Genomic DNA, 20,841 nt, shown 5'->3' on the forward strand with positions numbered 1-20,841 from the left:
AAATCAATGGACTTTTAAAAAATACCACGTTTTTGTTTGTCACGGAACTCGGAAATCATTAGACTAAGCAGTACAACTGGAAATGAGGTTTAACTAAATCAAATCTATGAATTAGAATGAACACCATCAATTAAACTGCTATTTCATAGAAGATCCAACAAACCTTATTCAGAACAGCTTTTTCTAATGCTTTTCTTAGATTCTCCTCACTAACACATGGGGACTTGCCCAGTCAGTTCTCACTTCCTAAAGTTGGGAACTATGGCACATTTTCCCTGCTGAAGGGGGAAAACAGTAAAACTACAGCAGGAATATATCTTGCTTGGGTCAAGCTTGGGTCACAGATCTAGCAGTCAGATAAATGAAACATTTTTCCTGTAACAAGGACTTCTACTGCATATCCCTCCTTGCAGTTTTTTAAGCCTCTTTTTAGGACATATTCGGTATCACATGCTCTCTGCAACATACCGATCTTACAATTCTCTTAGGATGGTTCCTATTTCATTCCTGATTATTAAATCTAGATGTTTTCCCAATTTCAGTCTAATTACTCTTCTAAACTCCCCAGAACTGAGGTTTTTTGTCATTTATATTCGTGACATTTACTTGTATACTTTAAATTCTATTACTAATACTTAGAACTTAAAAATAAGCAGACTCACAAATGTAGATGATCCTCCTAGCATATTAAAATACAAAAAAAAAATGTAATCTGTCTCAGAAGCATGCAAACAGTACATGGAAAAATGGTCACTTCATGGCCACAGTTATGCCATATGATACTGGAGAACACTGCATAACGGTTCACATGAACAGGCATTATCCTAACTTCCCTGGCCCAGGTAACATGCTAGGTTACCTCATGGGAGAAGGTCTGTAATTGGGAAGAAATTCACCCTTTTAATGCACAGCATCACAGCTTGTCTCCTGCTTCAGGAGTCCCTGAACCAAATGATCATTTACAGGCCTGTAAGACGCCAGTGCTGCAGGAGAGTACAGCAAAATGAAAGCACAGTCTCCTAAATCTGCACCTGACCCACCAAAAAAAAAAAAATTGTTACCCCTTTATTTAAGGGTATAATTTTTGAATGTGCACAGTGTTGTTAAGAACATATTCATAATCATTATTTTAATAAAAACCACTAGAAACTCACCAGGTGTTTCAAGATATTAGAAAGCAGTCGTCTCCCAGCTGGCTTATCGAAATCAGCAATAATCCAGATAGTAACAGCATATAGTGCATCTTCATCTGAAAATTAAAGATAATCCTGCTTTACATTCTGGAGAATCTTCTCACGAGTAATGAATAATGAATTAATTCTGTTTGAGATTTTGAAGTTTATGCGTATGTTTGCTGACTTCAACTGTAAGACTAATCTTTACCACATCAGAATCTTTTGCCCTCTGAATTGAATAAAATTCTTAGGAGGTAATTTATCATGTTAATATGAGAGAGTCACTAAAATAGCCAATCTATTGTTGTACCACTGAAACAAGATGGCCCTATATAATAAGCTAGCTCCAGTTAAAAAGACCTGCTTTACCAGAGGTTTCTTGTGAACATTTGATGGAGGCTGGTCATATAGCCAGAAATGAAAAGAATTAAGTAGTTACACAAATGTATGAGTTAGGCCATTCACTTTCCCCGGCAGCAAAGGGAGACTCCTTCAACCAAAGGCAGGACAAAACTTACCATTTCTGGACACATAAACGGGAATATACCAAATACAGCCCAAAGAAAGTAAACTACTGTACAGGTGTATATGCAGAAAATTTCCCTTTTTCCTGGTCTGTTGCCTCCTGTTCTTTATTCTTCATAGAAGGGCAATGGTACATGAACAATTCTGCAAAATTATCTGTAGAAGAATATCAGTCTACTCAGGTCTATCATATATCCCCTAAAAGGTAATACGCATAGATGGGAATTTTACAAGGTTCTGGTGAGATTCTAGGAAGAAGTTATTATTAAACATTGCTGCTGTCTAAACAAACACACTGGGGACAGAGATTTGAAATGCAGATTCCAGCTTAAAGATTATGGGTTTTACACAACAGATCTGAATCTTAGAAATGAGCCTACAGATTGAAAGCCAGTCATCATTTGACAACTAGCTGGGACGTCCCTGTGGTTGTAGACAGAGAATCAAATAGAGTAAAATAATTTTATTCTTAAAAGAATGTAAGTTTATGGCATTTCTTTCTCATAATGGAATAAGTAAAAACTATGTTAATACTGTATAATAATTACTGAAAGAATAGCACTTTGTTAACAGAATTATTCTGTCTCTTGATGGACTGAGGTAAATGAGCTGTTGTTAACTGTCTGCTCCTGGAAGTTAACAAGGTACAGACTATTGCAAAATTCCATGCAGTATTATGCCCCCACTGTTGTAAATGTAATTTCTTCTAACTCCAAGGGAAAGTACTTGCATATGCAATAAGAATATTTTACATCAAAAAATATTTTAAACGTACAAAAAAGTGTGAGTTTTAGCAAGATAAAAATGTATAAACGAATGATAATCCATCATGTGCTGGTTTTGGCTGGGATAGAGTTAATTTTCTTCATAGTAGCTAGTATGAGGCTATGTTTTGGATTTGTGCTGGAAACAGTGTTGATAATTCTGGGATGTTTTTGTTATTGCTGAGCAGTGCTTACACAGAGCCAAGGCCTTTTCTGCTTCTCACAGCACCCCACCAGCGAGCAGGCTGGGGGTGCACAAGAAGTTGGGAGGGGACACAGCTGGGACAGCTGACCCCAACTGGCCAAAGGGATATTCCATACCATACGACATCATGCTCAGCATATAAAGCTGGGGGAAGGAGGAGGAAGGGGGGGACATTCTGAGTGATGGCGTTTGTCTTCCCAAGTAACCGTTATGTGGGATGGAGCCCTGCTTTTCTGGAGATGGCTGAACACCTGCCTGCCGATGGGAAGCAGTGAATGAATTCCTTGTTTTGCTTTGCTTGCACGCGCGGCTTTTGCTTTACTTATTAAACTGCCTTTATCTCAACCCACGAGTTTTCTCACTTTCACCCTTCCAATTCTCTCCCCCGTCCCACCAGGGGGAGTGAGCGAGCGGCTGTGTGGTGCCTAGTTGCCAGCTGGGGTTAAACCATGACACATCAAAATATACATATTTTTCTTTTCTACAGAAAAACAAAGCATCAGATATCAAAATTAAACAATCTAACTAGAGGAAAAATAAAGAGATACTGAATGCTAATAAGTAAGAAACAAAAGCAATTATTCCTTAAATTGTAGAAATGCCTGACTTTGATATAGATATTACAAAGGCTATACATTCTTCACTTGATAATGCTGCAACTGAGTCACTTGAAAACTGAATATACTCTTTTTAATATCCTCAAGTAAAACCATATTAGTATGAAAACTGTGTTTTTGAAGCTGCAGAAGTCTTGCAAAGCTTTTTAACTTCATGTCTGTAAAACAAAAAACAACTAGCCACGACATCCATCCCATTTCAAACCTACAAAATCTAAAATAACTATCCTGTTAATTATAATTTATGTTTATAATATTAGGATATGATCTGGCTCCTGAAAGAAGATACTGGGATATTGGGAAATCTATTTATTTACATGGGATCCTTGGGATACTTACTTACTGGGGATATTTTACTGGCAAATTCCAACAATTTGTAATACCCATATATATATATATAAAAAAAAAAATAGAAAATGAATATACCCTTTTTCGTTAAATACTTCATGTTGTCTGAAATTACAGCACTTTTATCTTGTGAGTCCAAAAAGGAGAAAGTAGAGAAGTCTTCCACATCAAATGGAACTGCAAAATGTGAACCACAACATGTTAGACTTAAGGAAAATCATAACAACAGCCAATCCAAGAAAAGGAGTTACCAGATGTGGATCTGAAATGTATGTATCTTCTTTCTGCTCCAAGAATAGTGGGGTTTATACGGGAAACTACATTGTGCTGATCCATAAGAAAATCCATTGCATTTATATGATCATTTAATAAACCCTGTAGTAAGAGAAAAAAATTAAATCTGTACTTTTATAGTTTCAAGACAAAAAAAGACCAAGTATTTATACAATCTTTCAGCTGAGCTTAAAGCTTCTATATACACCAAGTTATGGACAATGTCAAGTCAAAAATGTACAAATATCACACAGATAGTATTTCAAAGTATCAGATACACATTTTTCAATGAACAACTGCAGTACATTCTCAGTTTCTGGCTGAAAAATCCCATGTAATTACTATATGCTTCACTCTTGTATAATCTAAATATGCTGTTTCAAAACCATGACCACAAATTAATGTAACAATGTAATTTCAGTTGTGATATTATTAATTTCAAGCCATCTCATTATAAAAAATTTAATATATAAACATGACTCAAACAATTCACTGCCAAATATTTCATCTTGCATTCATTCAGAAATGTTAAACATACCATGAACACTGCCCTCTGGAAGAACCCAGTTGCATCAATAATCCTCTGAAGAATAACTGTCTCTAATTCTGCAGCATCCATCTCTTCTCTGTTAAAGGGCACGCCATTAAACAGAGCTTGAGGCAATGGACCCAGGCCAGTCTTTTTATAAAAGGTTGCTCCTGCCTGATCATATCAGAAATATCACAGGATTAAATAGACTGTGGCTGACTGTAGCAAAAAATGAAACTAATATAAAGAGACAAAGAACTCTAATCTCCAAGCACTATTCACTGTCACACCTTCTCATGAGTAGCAGGGACAAAACAGGAAATGTTTGGAAACCAAACAGGATGCATGGGATTCATTTCTCAAATAGAATAACAAAAGAAATTATAGATCTATATATGGTGTTTTAAACTTTTGCTTTATCATCTTGCTGAGAAACATTATTTTATTTTGCTTAACGTTCTTAGCAAAAAATATTAAGCACATAACATTGAAGAAGGACCTTAAGACAGTCATAGTACCAGGTGGATCGACCTAGACCTTTTCCCCAAAGACAGCACCCCAAAAAAACCTCAAAAGGCTTTTATGTTCAGATGCCAAGCCTGATTTGATAAGAAAGCAGAACAAGGTATTTTTCCTCAAACAGAGAAAATTCAATGAGACAAATAGAAACCAAAATGTATTGTAAGTAATTCCCCCTTCCTATTCTGCATCCTTTCACGTTTTCTTTCAGTGTCACTTTCTGGATGGCTACAAACTCTATGGCAGTATCTATGCATCCATCTTTCTGTCATTCCACTGTCTCCTCCCTGATCTTCATCACAGTTTCATTGTCCCTGCTTGTACATGTGTCTTCCTCCTGGTGGCTGTCTGTCTATTTTTCTTCCCTTAATATTCTCTATGGGAAGCTTTCCTCCCCTAAGCGTATCCAGCTGTCTCCAGGGCAGATTCAAACTGCACTTCTATACGAAGCCTCCATGCAGCTCAGTGAGGAACAAGCAGTGCAAGGTGAACAGCACCTTTTTTCTGGCTGCCCAGATGCACCTTTTTAAAGGAACATAATACACGTTATATAACAACTTTTAGAAGGAAGTAAATAAAATGGATGGCTTGTGTCAGAAACACAAGATATTGTATAGATGGCATGGCTGAAGACACATGAAGGAAAACAGTATTTTTTATATAGTTTAGCAGAAAATTGCCTACATAATCAATTATGTATAAAAATATGTCTTCTCTGTAGCCTTTAAATCAAAATCCATAGCTGTCTTTCCCAAAGGACATTATACCCAGAAAGCACAATTAAAGGAAACAATGATTCGCCTAGAAGACAGGCTTCAGCTCCTCACCCAGAAGACAGAGGTAAACATTTTCTGCAGTGCAAGAGAGACCCCTTGACATGCTTACTAGAAAAAAACTTGTGCTCCTGAATGCAGCAGGTGATAGTAAACTGTGAGAGTAGTAATGCAAAAACCCTTTCAACATTTCCACTAATGACTGAATGGTGGCTGAAGAAAAATTTGACTCAAAGATACTGTATTTACTTGCTTTAACATTTAGCAATCTTTCAGTTTAGCAAATGCAATAAATTGCATACTGCAGTATTTCTTACCACTTTGCTCTCCACATACCTTCCTCCCTTCATCGTATTCAGAATGAACATCTAGTATACTCTGAACGTCAGCATGTGGGTACTCGCTTCTAAGAACATCTTTCACATGATTTACTGTTAGAACATTTCCATCTTTCACCTCATGGTACATCTGTAAAAATCATAAAAGAAAGAAATAAAAAAAATGTAATAAATTGTCAATAATATTTTAATAAAATCAGTAAAAGTAAACAATAAAGTAAATATCATCTCTTTATAGTGCTCTAGTAAATTTTATATCAGTATACTTTTATATTGCTTTTATTGCTATACTGCAGTTTTTATATTGCTTTACTAATTATCACCATCACACATATGCACAATTTTTCATCAGAGCACTGCTCTGATTAATCTATTATTATAACTTTAATCTAAATCTGAAGTGGCAAAGGAAACACACTTATGTGAGCTGAATGTGAAAGGTTATTTCTCTCCACTGATTAGAGAAGGAATCTAAATTCTTACTATAAACTACTTAACAATGGGTAGTTACCTGAATCTATATGGGATGAATCCAAGCCTGAATTAGTCAGTGATACTTTTTCCTACAGTGATAATTTTTCCTTACCAATGCTATTGTATTTCACAGCATAAGATTTTATTACTTTAATCAAACATACAAAAGAAATTTGAAGTGAAAATTATTCAATCCATTTCTTTTCAAATGAGGAACAATACATTTCCTCTATAGCTCTATGTCCTGGTTTCGGCTGGGATAGAGTTAATTTTCTTCCTAGTAGCTGGTACAGTGTTATGTTTTGGATTTAGTATGAGAATAATGTTGATAACACACTGATGTTTTTAGTTGTTGCTAAGCAGTGTTTATACTAAATCAAGGATTTTTCAGCTTCTCATGCCCAGCCAGCAAGAAGGCTGGAGGGGCACAAGAAGTTGGGAGGGGACACAGCCAGGACAGCTGACCCAAACTGGCCAAAGGGATATTCCATACCATGCGACATCATGCCCAGTATATAAACTGGGGGGTGTTGGCCGGGAGGGGTGGATCACTGCTCAGGAACTAACTGGGCTTCGGTCAGCAAGTGGTGAGCAATTGCATTGTGCATCACTTGTTTTGTGTATTCTAATTATTTTAGTATTATTATTGTCATTTTTTTTATTATCATCATTATTATTATTTTCTTCCTTTCTGTCCTACTACACTGTCTTTATCTCAACCCACGAGTTTTACTTTTTTTCGACTGTCTGCCCCATCCCACTGGGTGGGGGGAGTGAGCAAACGGCTGTGTGGTGCTTAGTTGCTGGCTGGGGTTAAACCACAACACTGAATATCTCAAACCTGTATTTTATTGATTCTATTTTTGTTATCTTTTGATTATATTTATCATCCCCGCCTTTCTATATTATGTAACAAAATAAATAGAGGAACACAACATTTTAAAAAGCACACTGTAAATTGGTATTTTGTGATCTGGTCATGGGTAATAGTCACGCATGTGTGTCAGCTCCTAACACTTGTGGATTTCTATTTCTCTTCCAAGGTACACCTAGTTACTTCAGTTCCTTTCATCTTAAGCTCTCTGAGTTTGTCCATGACATTAGTTTCTAGGCACTGAACAGAATAATAGAAAACAAAAGTAAGAAAAAGTGTTATGTATTAATACTATATTCTCTGATATAATTTTGCCTGCAGAGTCTTCACATAGACTGCTCACTTTATTTCCCTCCATTCACCTCTCATCTCTGAAATTCCTGTCTTTACATGAACCTGCATTCTCTCACACAGAAAACCTGTCTCATTCATTGAGCTGCAAGCCTGGAATATTTCTATGTTTTCTACACCCATGAACAGCTCAAGCATGACCAAAAAAGAACTTATCTTACTCTGTTTCACTTTCTACACTAGAGAACAACCAAGGATTTTTCAAAGCTTATAGGATTGCCAAAGTGATATTAAAATGCCTGTACTCCAAGAGATACAGAACACAAAGACAGGCACATCATGTTGACACAAATAATACAGAATCATTTTTCATAAGAAAATACTAAAAGCTGTAAGGCATGCATCTACCTTTTTACATTCTTGAAGAAAGCCTGCAGATAGGTAAAATGACAAGAGCAAGTTGGTTTCCGGAGGAGGAAAGTATTTCTGCAAATAATTCTATAGCATATTAATGCTATACATGTTTTTAATACTTCCATATAAAGTAAATGCAAATGTATCATGTTGTCACAAGGCAGCAAAATCCTAACTATATAGAAAAGTGGTAAGTTAAAAAAAAAAAAGTGATTTCTTGTGAAAGAACTAACATTAATTATCGAGGTAAAGGCTTGAGAGGTGTCAGATTCCTCTGCAATGTAATTAAAAGTTCTCCAAAGAGCTATTCCAGCATCTTCATTTCCATCAATTTCTTCTTTTGTACTTAAAATGAAAACAAATCCAATTCTATAAACAAACAAAAAGAGATCATACATTTTAAACCAATATGAGTTTCACACAGATTCCAATACCAACATACAAGAACAAGATATTTGCATTCAAATAATCTGTCCAGCATGTAGGGATGAAAACACCTGTACCTAGGTGGTGTTGCCATGACTGTGTGTGGTGACACTGAGGATACCAGCTATGCAGTCTTTATCAGATCTCCTAGATTATGCTTAGGTTACCAACTATGTACTGATTTTGGATATGCCTTTTCTACTATTTAAAGCTGACTAATTAAGATTTCTGTGAGTCCTTAGGATTTACTCACAGCCCTTTCTCTCCTTACCTGTCTAAAGGTTATGGCATTCTTTACATTCCTGCCATCATCTCTTAATGGCTTGAGTCTTTGTTTTAGTCTGGGCATTGTCTGTCTTTTATTTTTCCTGAAATGGGTGTCTTGAGTAGCTGCATGTAGACATGCTGGGGTCTTGATGTCCTGTCATCAATACACGCCATTCTTACTAGCCCTTCTTTTGCCTTTTTTACCTTCTGGGGCTTCCCCTCCCTCACACTGCCATTCATTTTCCATTCACACCAATTTTAACACATCTAGCACAATTCCCTGCATTTCCATTAAATGAAAAAAGCCCTAGAAATATGAGGCTTGAGAGGAAAAAAGGCCCAGAAAACTCCTAGTGGAGGTGGTATTTTGATACTGTTTTAATGAAAAAAAACCTGGATTGACCAGGCCATACTATCTTTACAGCATAAAGTGTAACAGAGACTGGGTGTTCTAAAATAGCAGGGGAAATTCAAACCTAACAGCCACTTGTTTGTCTATACAAAACATTTTGATTAAATTAAGCATCATCATTTGCACACATAACTCATGCAGATGTCACTGAAAGGTTTGGCACATGCTCCAGAAAGCCCAGAAGTCCACGATATTGATGTGAAGATCCTGTTTCTCCAGGGAACAAAGGCTTTGAGCAATGAGACAATCTGGTCAAACAGACTGCAAATAGTGGCACAATGACTAAAGCATAAAGTCCTTCACAGACTGAAGACCCAGGAGAGTTAAAAATGAAGATATTTGAAGTTATATTCGCTGCTGAGAACACATAAGGATCCTTCTGGTCTCTACTATAGTACCGGAAAGGACTTCTGATCATTACAGTCAGTTCCACATCTTAGCTGGTATAGAAAAAGGACAAGAGAGATCCTTCCGTTGAGTCTCAAGTGACAGAGCATGTGTACATCCATAGCCAGAACAGACAGATTCCCAAGAAGAGAAATATATGCCTACTTATGAACACAGCTGCCTGCATTAAGAGATGAAGACTAGGAAGGTGGATTCTGCCAGTCACCTGGAATTTTGTGAGCGCAAAGCCATCAGAACCCTTCTAAGGATTTCCAAGCCTTCCACTGTCTGGTATTAATAAATTTTCTTAGAAGAATAGATACCCTCCCCTCCACCCCCTGCGCTTCAACATTAAGTATGCTTGTATAATGGAAGAGAGCAATGGGAAGAAGATGGCCAAAACCAGATATTTTTATGAATCAGAAATGAAGATTTTATGTGAATACTTCGCTGTTGCAGCAGTTCAGGGATCAATTTCACATAGTTTTCCAGAACACATCCTTGAATCATCCTGACTATCTGCAGCTAATGCTATTCACACTAGGTCTGCAGCAAAATCCTCTACCATTAGCTGTCACTTCTCCCAAGACAAACCCAACAGTGCACAAAAAAGCTGCTCCATGAAAAATCCTTACGAAAGCAGCTATTCAACTTTGATCTCCTCTACATTTACTTTTCAGCAAACCTACAGGTAGGGATGTCTCTGGTTGCCAAACTGCAACCAAAACCACTTAATAATGTGCTAACTGGCTTTCACAATTGCAGCCATCTATGAAATACGGCTGTATAAGCTGCTGCCTATTCCTGACTACACATATGACAGCACTGGGTAATATTCTATAAGCAGTTGGTTGAAAGATCGAAAATTATGCCAACTATCAAAAAGAGGCAAATTGTAAGACAGAATAAGGGAATTACAGTCTTTCTAAAGGACTATCACAGAGACTCAAAGCTGGCTCCTGCTATACAAAACACTGTGCATCTTGCAAATATTTCCACAAAGCGTACAGCTCCATCATAGCTGCCACAAGAACATGAGAGACCTACTGATCTCGCAATACATGAGAGCTACTACAACAACATGACAATCTGCAATGCTGAGCCCATGTTTCAGAAGACCTTCATATTTACAAGCGATAATTCAATGAGTTGATTTAGGAAGTCAGCTTTTCATTTGGATTGCCACTTCACATTAGATATTTTAAAACTATTAAAACAAAATCTGTCATATCAGTATAAAACTGTTTAGACAGATGTTCAGGACATAATCAGGTGTGCATCAGATCAAAGGACAGAGGGAAGTAAGAAATACAGCAAGTTTTCTAAAAAGATATAAATAATAATTAATGCATAAAGATGCACCATGTTCTACAATTAATTGCTTCTCCCATTTTTCACATCTCTCATTGTTGTAAATAACTTTTCCTGAAGTCTTGTGTCATCTGGGTGCTGTAGGAACAGTCAGCAAAGCAAAATACTATACGACAGTATAGACCCCATGGCTTGTCCACATCTTGAATACTGTGTACATGGCTGTTGCTCTCATCTTGGACAAGTTATATCAAAACTAGGAAAGTTCAGAGAAGGAAAACTCAGAAAACAAAACCACCTTTGGAACAGCTTCTAGGCAAGGAATAACTAGTAACCTAGGGAAAGAAATGACTGTGGTCGAATATGGCAGAGCTTTATAAAATCATGACTGGCATCTAGAGAGCAGGAGAGACTGCTTAGTTTCTCTCCCAATTGTAAGAGCTACAGAGACAGTAAATTAAGCTACTGAAAGTCTGGCTCAAAACAAATGAAGTAGTTCTTCATACACCCTGTAGTTCAACTGTGAAAACACCTGGAAAAGGATACTGTGGGTGCTAAAACTTTACATGAATTCAAGGGGAAAACAGAAAACTTTATGGAAGAGAAACCCATTGAGGGTTGCTAAATATTTAGAAACTACATCTGGGTCTGGAATTTTTTGATCTCCAAATGCGCGAAGGCCAGGAAAATACTCAGGCAAAGCACCTGGTTGCCCTGTTCTTTTTATTGTACCCAGGCAGCTCCTTGTGGCTTGTCGCAGACAGACTGACCTAAATGGAACTTTAGTCTGACTCAGTTTGGCTGCTCTTATGCTGTAATATATCAGAAAAGGCAAATTAGGTTTTAGGCTAGATTCTCCTCAAGGACTGAAGCAGTATTGTCTCCCAGGTAGTGACAACAGCGACAAAATGCACAGATAACTAGTATCTGTCCTCCATTACTTTTTTGTGATTGAATGATAAAAAACAAAGAAAAACAAAACAATGATCAGAACTAGTAAAATTTTAAAGGAAAATGAAAATCCTGTAATTTACTGAAGAAACAAAAACCCATTTCACAGGAAGATTTTAGATATTTAACATGCAATTCATCTTGCTGAACCCTGGATCTAATTTGGACACCCTTCTCTTCTTTTATAAGCTGTGGAAATAAACAGGCACTTCTCAGAGCAATTCATTTTTTATTAAAGTAGGCATCTCAGATCAACCAGATTCTTCCTCAGAAGTGTCTCTTTCTCTCAAATGATGACTAGTTCAGACTCAGACTAATTTTTAGAAATTCAAAACTTGGTGAGAATAATCTCACTTTGGTCTTTAAGTATTTATATAACAACAAATTTAGGTAAAGCAACCTCAATTGAAAGAACTAAATTAAAAAATGCCCTCAAATCATGTTTTACTTACAGAATATTTTGCTTAGAATACAACTTCACATGGGCATCCAGTGGGACTATTTGACAAGATAATTTTTTATCAGACTTTTGCAGTTCATTTTCCACACACTCAGGTATGTTATCCCTTGCAACGTATTTGCTTAAAAATACTTAATACCCAAATAACCTTAACACAAGTGGGTAACCAATGTGTCTTATTAGAATGTTGTTGCATTGGACTTCATTTGAGTTCACATCTTTGCCTACCAGAATAGAAGATGAAGAAGAAAAAAGGAAAGTAACCTTCTTTTAAGACTTTTCTTCAAGACTTTCAGTTTTCCTTACCTAAGTGGTACATTATGATGATAGAATAATTCTGCCAGTTTCATATAATCACCTGTATCTTCTCGGACAGGATCAACAAAAAGTACCTAAGAAGAGAAAACATATCATACAGCCAATATTTATTCTTGATGTCTGTTTTTATTTGTTTTCAGACATAAAATCTAAGATAAGAACAGAGATTTCCAAAGGAGCTGTGCGCCCCAACTGTTTTCAATTTCCTAGAACATTCATTGTAAGAAAACATTAAGAGTATAAATGAAAATAACTTCAGAATTAATGAATTTGGACCAAATACTGAAAACAGGATTTAACCATTTATTGAACTTCAAACCAAGTGGTACCACTACTCTCCTCTGAAAGACTCTGTGTCAATACTTTGTTTTTATTAATGAACTTGATATTTAATTAAAAAGGATCTAATGCTGATTTTTCTATTACTTCTTTCAACTAACTCTCTTTGGTTGTGAAAACCAAACTAAAATAAATAAACAGAATATATTGACTTAAAACTTTAATTAAAAAATGGAGCACTGGGAAAAAATTCTTCCTTCCCGTCTCACATAACTTTGTATTCACTCTTTCACTTATTGTAGCTTGAAGTATAAAATCAGATCTTTCAGGCATGCACAGAATCTAAAACTGGGATCTGTCTGCATAGGTAGATTATCCTTATGCAGATTTAATTATGACATTGGTACCTTATTTATTCAGTTTTGCACTGCAACTCCCCTTAGAATTTATCATAATTTTGCTAGAGTAGCTGAAATGCAGCAGAATAATTTTAAAAATTTTGAACACTCCCTCCCCCTCAGATTATAGTTAAATGATATGTTGTAATTTCTGTAATATAGCTGTTACATATATCTATGCCAATATTTGACTTTGAATACATAATGCAATCTACTTCATATTACACACATGCTTCATTATAAACATACTTTTTTTATTACATATTGCTTGTATTTTGGTTGTCTATCCTGAACTTCATGTCACTTGGAGTGACTACATCAGTGGACAAGGGAAGAGCTACGGATGTCATCTATCTGGACTTCTGTAAGGCCTTTGACATGGTCCCCCACAACATCCTTATCTCTAAATTGGAGAGATATGGATTTGATGGATGGACTATTCAGTGGATAAGGAATTGGCTGGATGGTAACATCCAGAGAGTAGTGGTCAACGGTTCAATGTCTGGATAGAGATCAGCGACGAGTCGTGTCCCTTAGGGGTCCATATTGGGACCAGTATTGTTTAATATCTTCATAAACGACACAGACAGTGGGATCAAGTGCACCCTCAGCAAGTTTGCAGATGACACCAAGCTAAGTGGTGCGGTTGACATGTCTGAGGGACGGGATACTATTCAGAGGGACCTGGACAAGCTTGAGAAGTGGGCCCATGCAAACCTCATGAAGTTCAACAAGGCCAAGTGCAAGGTCCTGCACGTGGGTCGGGGCAACCCCCGGTATCAATACAGGCTGGGGGATGAAGGGATTGAGAGCAGCCCTGCCGAGAAAGACTTTGGGGTATTGGTGGATGAAAAGCTGGACAAAAAGCTGGACATGAGCTGGCAACGTGCGCTCACAGCCCAGAAAGCCAACCGTATCCTGGGCTGCCTAAAAAGAAACATGGCCAGCAGGTTGAGGGAGGTGATTCTGCCCCTCTGCTCTGGTGAGACCCCACCTGGAGTACTGCATCCAGTTCTGGACTCCTCAGTATAGGAAAGACATGGAGCTGTTGGAGTGGGTCCAGAGGAAGGCCACAAAAACGATCAGAGGGCTGGAACACCTCTCCTATGAGGAAAGGCTGAGAGAGTTGCGGTTGTTCAGCCTAGAGAAGAGAAGGCTCTAGGAAGACCTCACTGCAGCCTTGTAATACTTAAAGAGGGCTCATAAGGAAGATGGAGAGAGGCTTTTTACCAGTAGTAGCGACACTGCAGTGACAGAACAAGAGGTAACAGTTTTAAACTAAAAGAGGGTAGATTTAGATTGGATATGAAGAAATGAGGGTGGTGAGACACCACAGGTGTCACAGGGGAACAGGTCACCCATAGAAGTTGTGGATGGCCCATCACTGGAAGTGTTCAAGGTCTGGTTGGACAGGGCTTTGAGCAACCTGATCTAGTTAAAGATGTCCTTGTGCATTGCAGGAGGGTTGGACTAGATGACCTTCTGTCCTGGTTTCAGCTGGAATAAAGTTAATTTTCTTCCTAGTAGCTGGTATAGTGCTGTGGTTTGGATTTAGGATGAGAATAATGTTGATAACACACTGACGTTTTAGTTGTTGCTAAGCAGTGTTTATACTAAGTCAAGGTCTTCTCAGCTTCTCGTACTGCCCTGCCAACGGAGGCTGGGAGCGCACAAGAAGCTGGGAGGGGACACAGCAAGGACAGCTGACCCAAACGAGCCAAAGGAGTATTCCATACCATATGACGTCATGGCCAGGATATGAACTGGGGAAGTTGGCCGGGGGACACAGTGGCTTGGGGATAGGCTGGGCATTGGTCAGTGGGTGGTGAGCAATTGTATTGTGCATCGCTTGTTTTGTATATTCTATTATTATTATTATTTTCTCTTCCTTTTCTGTCCTATTAAACAGTCTTTATCTCAACCCACAAGTTTTACCTTCCTCCCCCCCCCCCCCCCCCGTTCTCTCCCCCATCCCACTGGTGGGGGGGAGAGCGAGTGAGCGCCTGTGTGGTGCTTAGTTGCCAGCTTGGATTAAACCACGACAGTCCTTTTTGGCACCCAACACGGAGCACGAAGGGTTGAGATAATGACAGATCTGATCAGAGCATGTTAAAACAAATTTGTTATAAGCATTCAGTATATTAATTTAATGGTCACTGGTCACAATGTTGATTTATTGGCTCTCAGAGTTGTAGCGCTCATTCTTAGAGTTGTGTTATGTAATACCTTACTTGCCGTATATACTCTCTGTGCTGCTGCTTATCATCCATGGGAGGTGGATTAAGGTTATCGCTTTGCTGTACTTTGTAACACTGGCTTATGGTATGATAAAATTATCGGTTGTGAGACTAATCCGGTATTTGCACTCAGCATTGCCATCACCTCCATACTTCGGGAGCCATCTTTCGGAAACTATTAATAATTACACCCTTTACCTTTTCTGCTCGGAGAGCCAATCTATGGCGGAGACACCTTCCTTCACCTTCCCCTTCTCCTCCCTGCTAGTTACAATAGCTCTTGAGAATTTTGAATATCCTTGGGATGTTGAAACCAGCATGGTCCTATTGCTAGGAACCAGCATGTTCTTGAATGTGGTTCAGGTCTTGTTTAGGGTTAAACAACTATGTAAGAGTACCACCCAGAGGTCTGCCCCAAGGCTGGAGAGTTATGAGTGGCAGGGTGTGGGGGGTAGTACGGGCAAATGCCTAGGACGGTGGGCACCTCCAGTGTTTTGGAACTTCATCCTTGAACAAGTGCAGAATCCTGAAAAACTAGTAGAATATTTGGAAAAAGTATGCTGTCACCCTGGCAATTCCAGGGAGACACAAATCACTGCAATGTGCTGGTGCCTGGCCCATGCCTACCGAGCCCTGTTCAACACTATTCAGTACCCTCAAGGGGAAGAGAAGGTCTCTGGATCTGATGACAAAACGACAGGCACTGCTACTCCAACCCCTGTGACAGGCACTGCAGCTGAACCAGAAAACCAACCTGTGCCAGTATCAGTCACCCCTATACAGAAGAAGAAATACACAAAAGAATTAGTTTGCTTAGTAAGGGATGAAGATGAACCAGGGTCATCATGAGAACAGAAGGAAGAGGCAGAACCAGAGGTAATCACCTGATCCCTATCCCTGAGTGAGCTGTGGGATAGGCAAAAAGATTTTGGCTGTCGTCCAGGTGAGCACATTATCACCTGGCTGCTCCAATGCTGGGATAACGGAGCCAGTAGCTTGGAATTAGACGGTAAGGAAGCCAAGCAGCTGGGATCTCTTTCTAGGGAAGGGGGCATTGACAAAGTGACTGGAGAAAAGACACAAGCCCTCAGCCTCTGGAAGCGACTTCTGTCAGGTGTGAGGGAAAGGAACCCCTTCAAGGAAGATGTTTTATGTCATCCAAGCAAGTGGACTACCATGGAGAGAGGTATCCAGTACCTGAGGGAATTAGCCATGTGGCAGATGGTTTATTATAGCCCAGACAATGTGCAGTTACCCACAGATCCAGAAGAAGTCCAATGCACATGACCCATGTGGCGGTACGACGCACCATTGTCGTATACCAACTCATTGGCAGTAATGGACTGGAAAGATGAAGAGGGACCAACAGTGGATGAATTGGCTAGCCGACTCTGGCAATACGAAGAAAGTCTCTCTTCCGCCCTCGTCTCAGCTGTGGAGAAACTGCCAGACATACTAGCCGAGAAACTGTCCCAGGAGTTCCAGAAATTCAAAGAGGCTATGTCCCACCCCCCACCTGTATGGGCCCGTATCTCAGCTATTAGGAGTGAGCATTCCTCTGCTCAAGAGAGAGAATATAGAAGGTACACACCAAGGGGTACCCTGTGGTTTTACCTGCATGACCACAGAGAGGACATGAGGAAGTGGCATGGAAAACCTACCCTGACCCTAGATGCATGCATGCGTGAGTTGCGAGGAAAAACAACCACAAAAGGGGATTCTTCCAGGAAAAATGCCACTCCAGTTTCCAGTGGGCCATTCCCCAGACAGAGTAGAAGGGCTTCTGACCCTCTTGAAGGGACTTCTAAGTCATTTTTACAAGAAGTGAGTAATAAATACTCTGACCAGGATTGGAGGGGCCCTGCCTCCAGCCAGGTGTAGGAAAGGGACAACTGGGTTTATTGGACTGTGTGGATTCGATGGCCTGGCACATCAGACCCACAGGAGTATAAGGCCCCAGTGGATACCGGTGCACAGTTGTCGTGGCTTAACCCCAGTCAGCAGCCAAGCACCACGCAGCCGCTCCTTCACTCCCCCTGCCCCCCACTCCCAGTGGGATGGGGAGGAGAATCGGGAAAGAAGGTAGACCTCGTGGGCTGAGATAAGAACAGTTTAATAACTAAAGTAAAATATAATACTAACAATAATAATAATAATGTAATACAATAATAATAATAGTACTGAAAAGGAATATAACAAAAAAAAGAGGGAACAAAAAAAAAAAAGGAAAAACCCCAGTAATGCACAATGCAATTCCTCACCACCCACTGACCGATGCCTGAGAAGCAATCCGCCCCTCCCAGACAACTGCCCCCTGTTTATATACTGGGCATGACGTTCCATGGTATGGAATATCCCTTTGGCTATTTTGGGTCAGCTCTCCTGGCTATGCTCCCTCCCAGCTTCTTGCACACCTGCTTGCTGGCAGAGCATGGGAAACTGAAAAGTCCTTGGCTTAAGATAAGCGCTACTTAGCAACAACTAAAACATCGGAGTGTTATCAACATCATTCTCACACTAAATCCAAAACACAGCACTGTACCAGCTACTAAGAAGAGAGTTAACTCTGTCCCAGCTGAAACCAGGACAACAGTGTACTCTAATGCCATCTGTGTGAAGGGGCAGAACGCATCTTTATTTCTGGTGTGACAGGGAGATCCCCACAGCTAACTGTATTAGAAGCTGAAGTGAGCCTAACTGGGAATGAGTGGCAAAAGCACCCCATTGTGACTGGCCCAGAGGCCTCGTGCATCCTTGGCATAGACTACCTCAGGAGAGGGTACTTGAAGGACCCAAAGGGGTATCAGTGGGCTTTTGGTGTAGCTGCCTTGGAGACAGAGGAAATTAAACAGCTGTCTACTTTGCCTGGTCTCTCTGAGGACCCTTTGGTTGTGGGGTTGCTGAGGGTCGAAGAACAACAGGTGCCAATCACTACCACAAGGGTGCACCGGCGGCAATATCGCACCAACCGACTCCCTGATCCCCATCCATAAGCTGATTTGTTGACTGGCGAGCCAAGGAGTGATCAGCAGGACTCGCTCACCCTTTAACAGCCCCATATGGCCAGTACGAAAGTCTAATGGAGAGTGGAGACTAACATTCAGGCCATGATAGTCTATTGAAGTCACACTGCCGCTGAGTGCTGCCGTGCCAGACACGCTAAAATTTCAATACGAACTGGAGTCAAAGGCAGCCAAGTGGTACGTTACAATTGATATCACTAATGCGTTTTTCTCAATCCCTTTGGCTGCAGAGTGCTGGCCACAGTTTGCTTTTACTCGGAAGGGCGTCCAGTACACCTGGAATCGACTGCCCCACGGCTGGAAACACAGCCCCACCATTTGCCATGGACTAATCCAGACTGCACTGGAAAAAGGTGAAGCTCCAGAACACCTGCAATACATTGATGACATCATTGTATGGGGCAATACAGCAGAAGAAATTTTTGAGAAAGGGAAGAAAAGAATCCAAATCGTTCTGAAAGCTGGTTTTGCCATAAAACAAAATAAGGTTAAGGGACCTGCACAGGAGATTCAGTTTTTAGGAATAAAGTGGCAAGATGGACGTTGTCAGGTCCCAATGGATGTGATCAACAAAATAGCAGCTATGTCTCCACCAACTAGTAAAAAGGAAACACAAGCTTTCTTAGGCGTTGTGGGTTTTTGGAGAATGCATATTCCAAATTACAGCCTGATTGTAAGCCCTCTCTATCAAGTGACCCGGGAGAAGAACAATTTTAAAGGGGGCCCGGAACAACAAAAAGCCTTTGAACAAATTAAACGGGAGATAGTTCATGCAGTAGCCCTCAGGCCAGTCCGGGCAGGACAAGATATTAAAAATGTGCTCTATACCACAGCTGGGGAGAACGGCCCTACCTGGAGTCTCTGGCAGAAAGCACCCAGGGAGACCCGAGGTCGACCCGTAGGGTTTTGGAGTCGGCGATATCAAGGATCTGAGGCCCGCTATACTCCAACGGAAAAAAAGATATTGGCAGCATATGAAGGAGTTCGAGCTGCCTCGGAAGCGGTTGGTACTGAAACACAGCTCCTGTTAGCACCCCGACTGCCGGTGCTGGGCTGGATGTTCAAAGGGAAGGTCCCCTCTACACATCATGCAACTGATGCCATGTGGAGTAAGTGGGTTGCACTGATCACACAATGGACTCAAATAGGAAACCCCAGTCATCCAGGAATTTTAGAAGTGATCACAGACTGGCCAGAAGGCAAAGATTTTGGAATATCACCAGAGGAGGAGGTGACGCGTGCTGAAGAGACCCCACTGTATAATAAACTGCCAGAAAATGAGAGGCAGTATGCCCTGTTCACTGATGGGCCCTGTCACATTTTGGGAAAACACCGGAGGTGGAAGGCTGCTGTATGGAGTCCTATACGACAAGTTGCAGAAACTGCAGAAGGAGAAGATGAATCGAGTCAGTTTGCAGAGGTGAAAGCCATCCAGCTGGCTTTAGACATTGCTGAACGAGAAAAGTGCCCAGTGCTCTATCTCTATACTGACTCATGGATGGTGGCAAATGCTCTGTGGAGGCAGTTAGAGCAATGGAAGCAGAGTAACTGGCAATGCAGAGGTAAACCCATCTGGGCTGCTGCACTGTGGCAAGATACTGCGTCCTGGCTAGAGAATCTGGTTGTAAAAGTACATCACGTAGATGCCCACATACCCAAGAGTCGGGCCACTGAAGAACATCAAAACAACCAGCGGGTGGATCAGGCTGCTAAGATTGAAGTGGCTCAGGTGGATCTGGATTGGCAACATAAGGGTGAATTATTTATGGCTCTGTGGTCCCATGACACCTCAGGCCATCAGGGAAGAGATGCCACATATAGATGGGCTCGTGATCGAGGGGTGGACCTGACCATGGACACTATTGCACAGGTTATACATGAATGTGAAACATGCGCTGCAATTAACCAAGCCAAGCGGTTAAAGCCTCTTTAGTATGGAGGACGATGGCTGAAATATAAATATGGGGAGGCCTGGCAGACTGATTATATCACACTCCCACAAACCCGCCAAGGCAAGCCCCATGTGCTTACAATGGTGGAAGCAACCACCAGCTGGCTGGAAACATCCTGTGCCCCATGCCACCACCCGGAACACTATCCTGGGCCTTGAGAGGCAAGTCTTATGGCAACATGGTACCCCAGAAAGAACTGAGTCAGACAACGGGACTTGTTTCCAAAACAACCTCATAGACACCTGGGCCAAAGAGCATGACATTGAGTGGGTATACCTATATATAAAGGGGATCTACCAAT

General features: G+C 40.4%; 1 protein-coding gene across 1 annotated transcript in view; it reads right to left on the reverse strand.

The window, feature by feature from the left end:
- The window catches only part of UGGT2 (UDP-glucose glycoprotein glucosyltransferase 2), a 99,754-nt gene that overhangs the window by 39,892 nt on the left and 39,021 nt on the right, over nt 1–20,841 (reverse strand). Inside the window, exons 14-21 of the mRNA XM_050913596.1 lie at nt 12,640–12,725; nt 8,353–8,488; nt 6,065–6,196; nt 4,446–4,610; nt 3,886–4,009; nt 3,713–3,811; nt 3,305–3,322; nt 1,155–1,249 (exon numbers count right to left, since the gene is read on the reverse strand). Coding sequence (XP_050769553.1) covers nt 1,155–1,249; nt 3,305–3,322; nt 3,713–3,811; nt 3,886–4,009; nt 4,446–4,610; nt 6,065–6,196; nt 8,353–8,488; nt 12,640–12,725 — 855 coding nt within the window. The remainder of the gene's footprint in view (nt 1–1,154; nt 1,250–3,304; nt 3,323–3,712; nt 3,812–3,885; nt 4,010–4,445; nt 4,611–6,064; nt 6,197–8,352; nt 8,489–12,639; nt 12,726–20,841) is intronic.

Source organism: Gymnogyps californianus, chromosome 1 (assembly GCF_018139145.2).
Source record: "Gymnogyps californianus isolate 813 chromosome 1, ASM1813914v2, whole genome shotgun sequence".
NCBI lineage: Eukaryota > Metazoa > Chordata > Aves > Accipitriformes > Cathartidae > Gymnogyps > Gymnogyps californianus.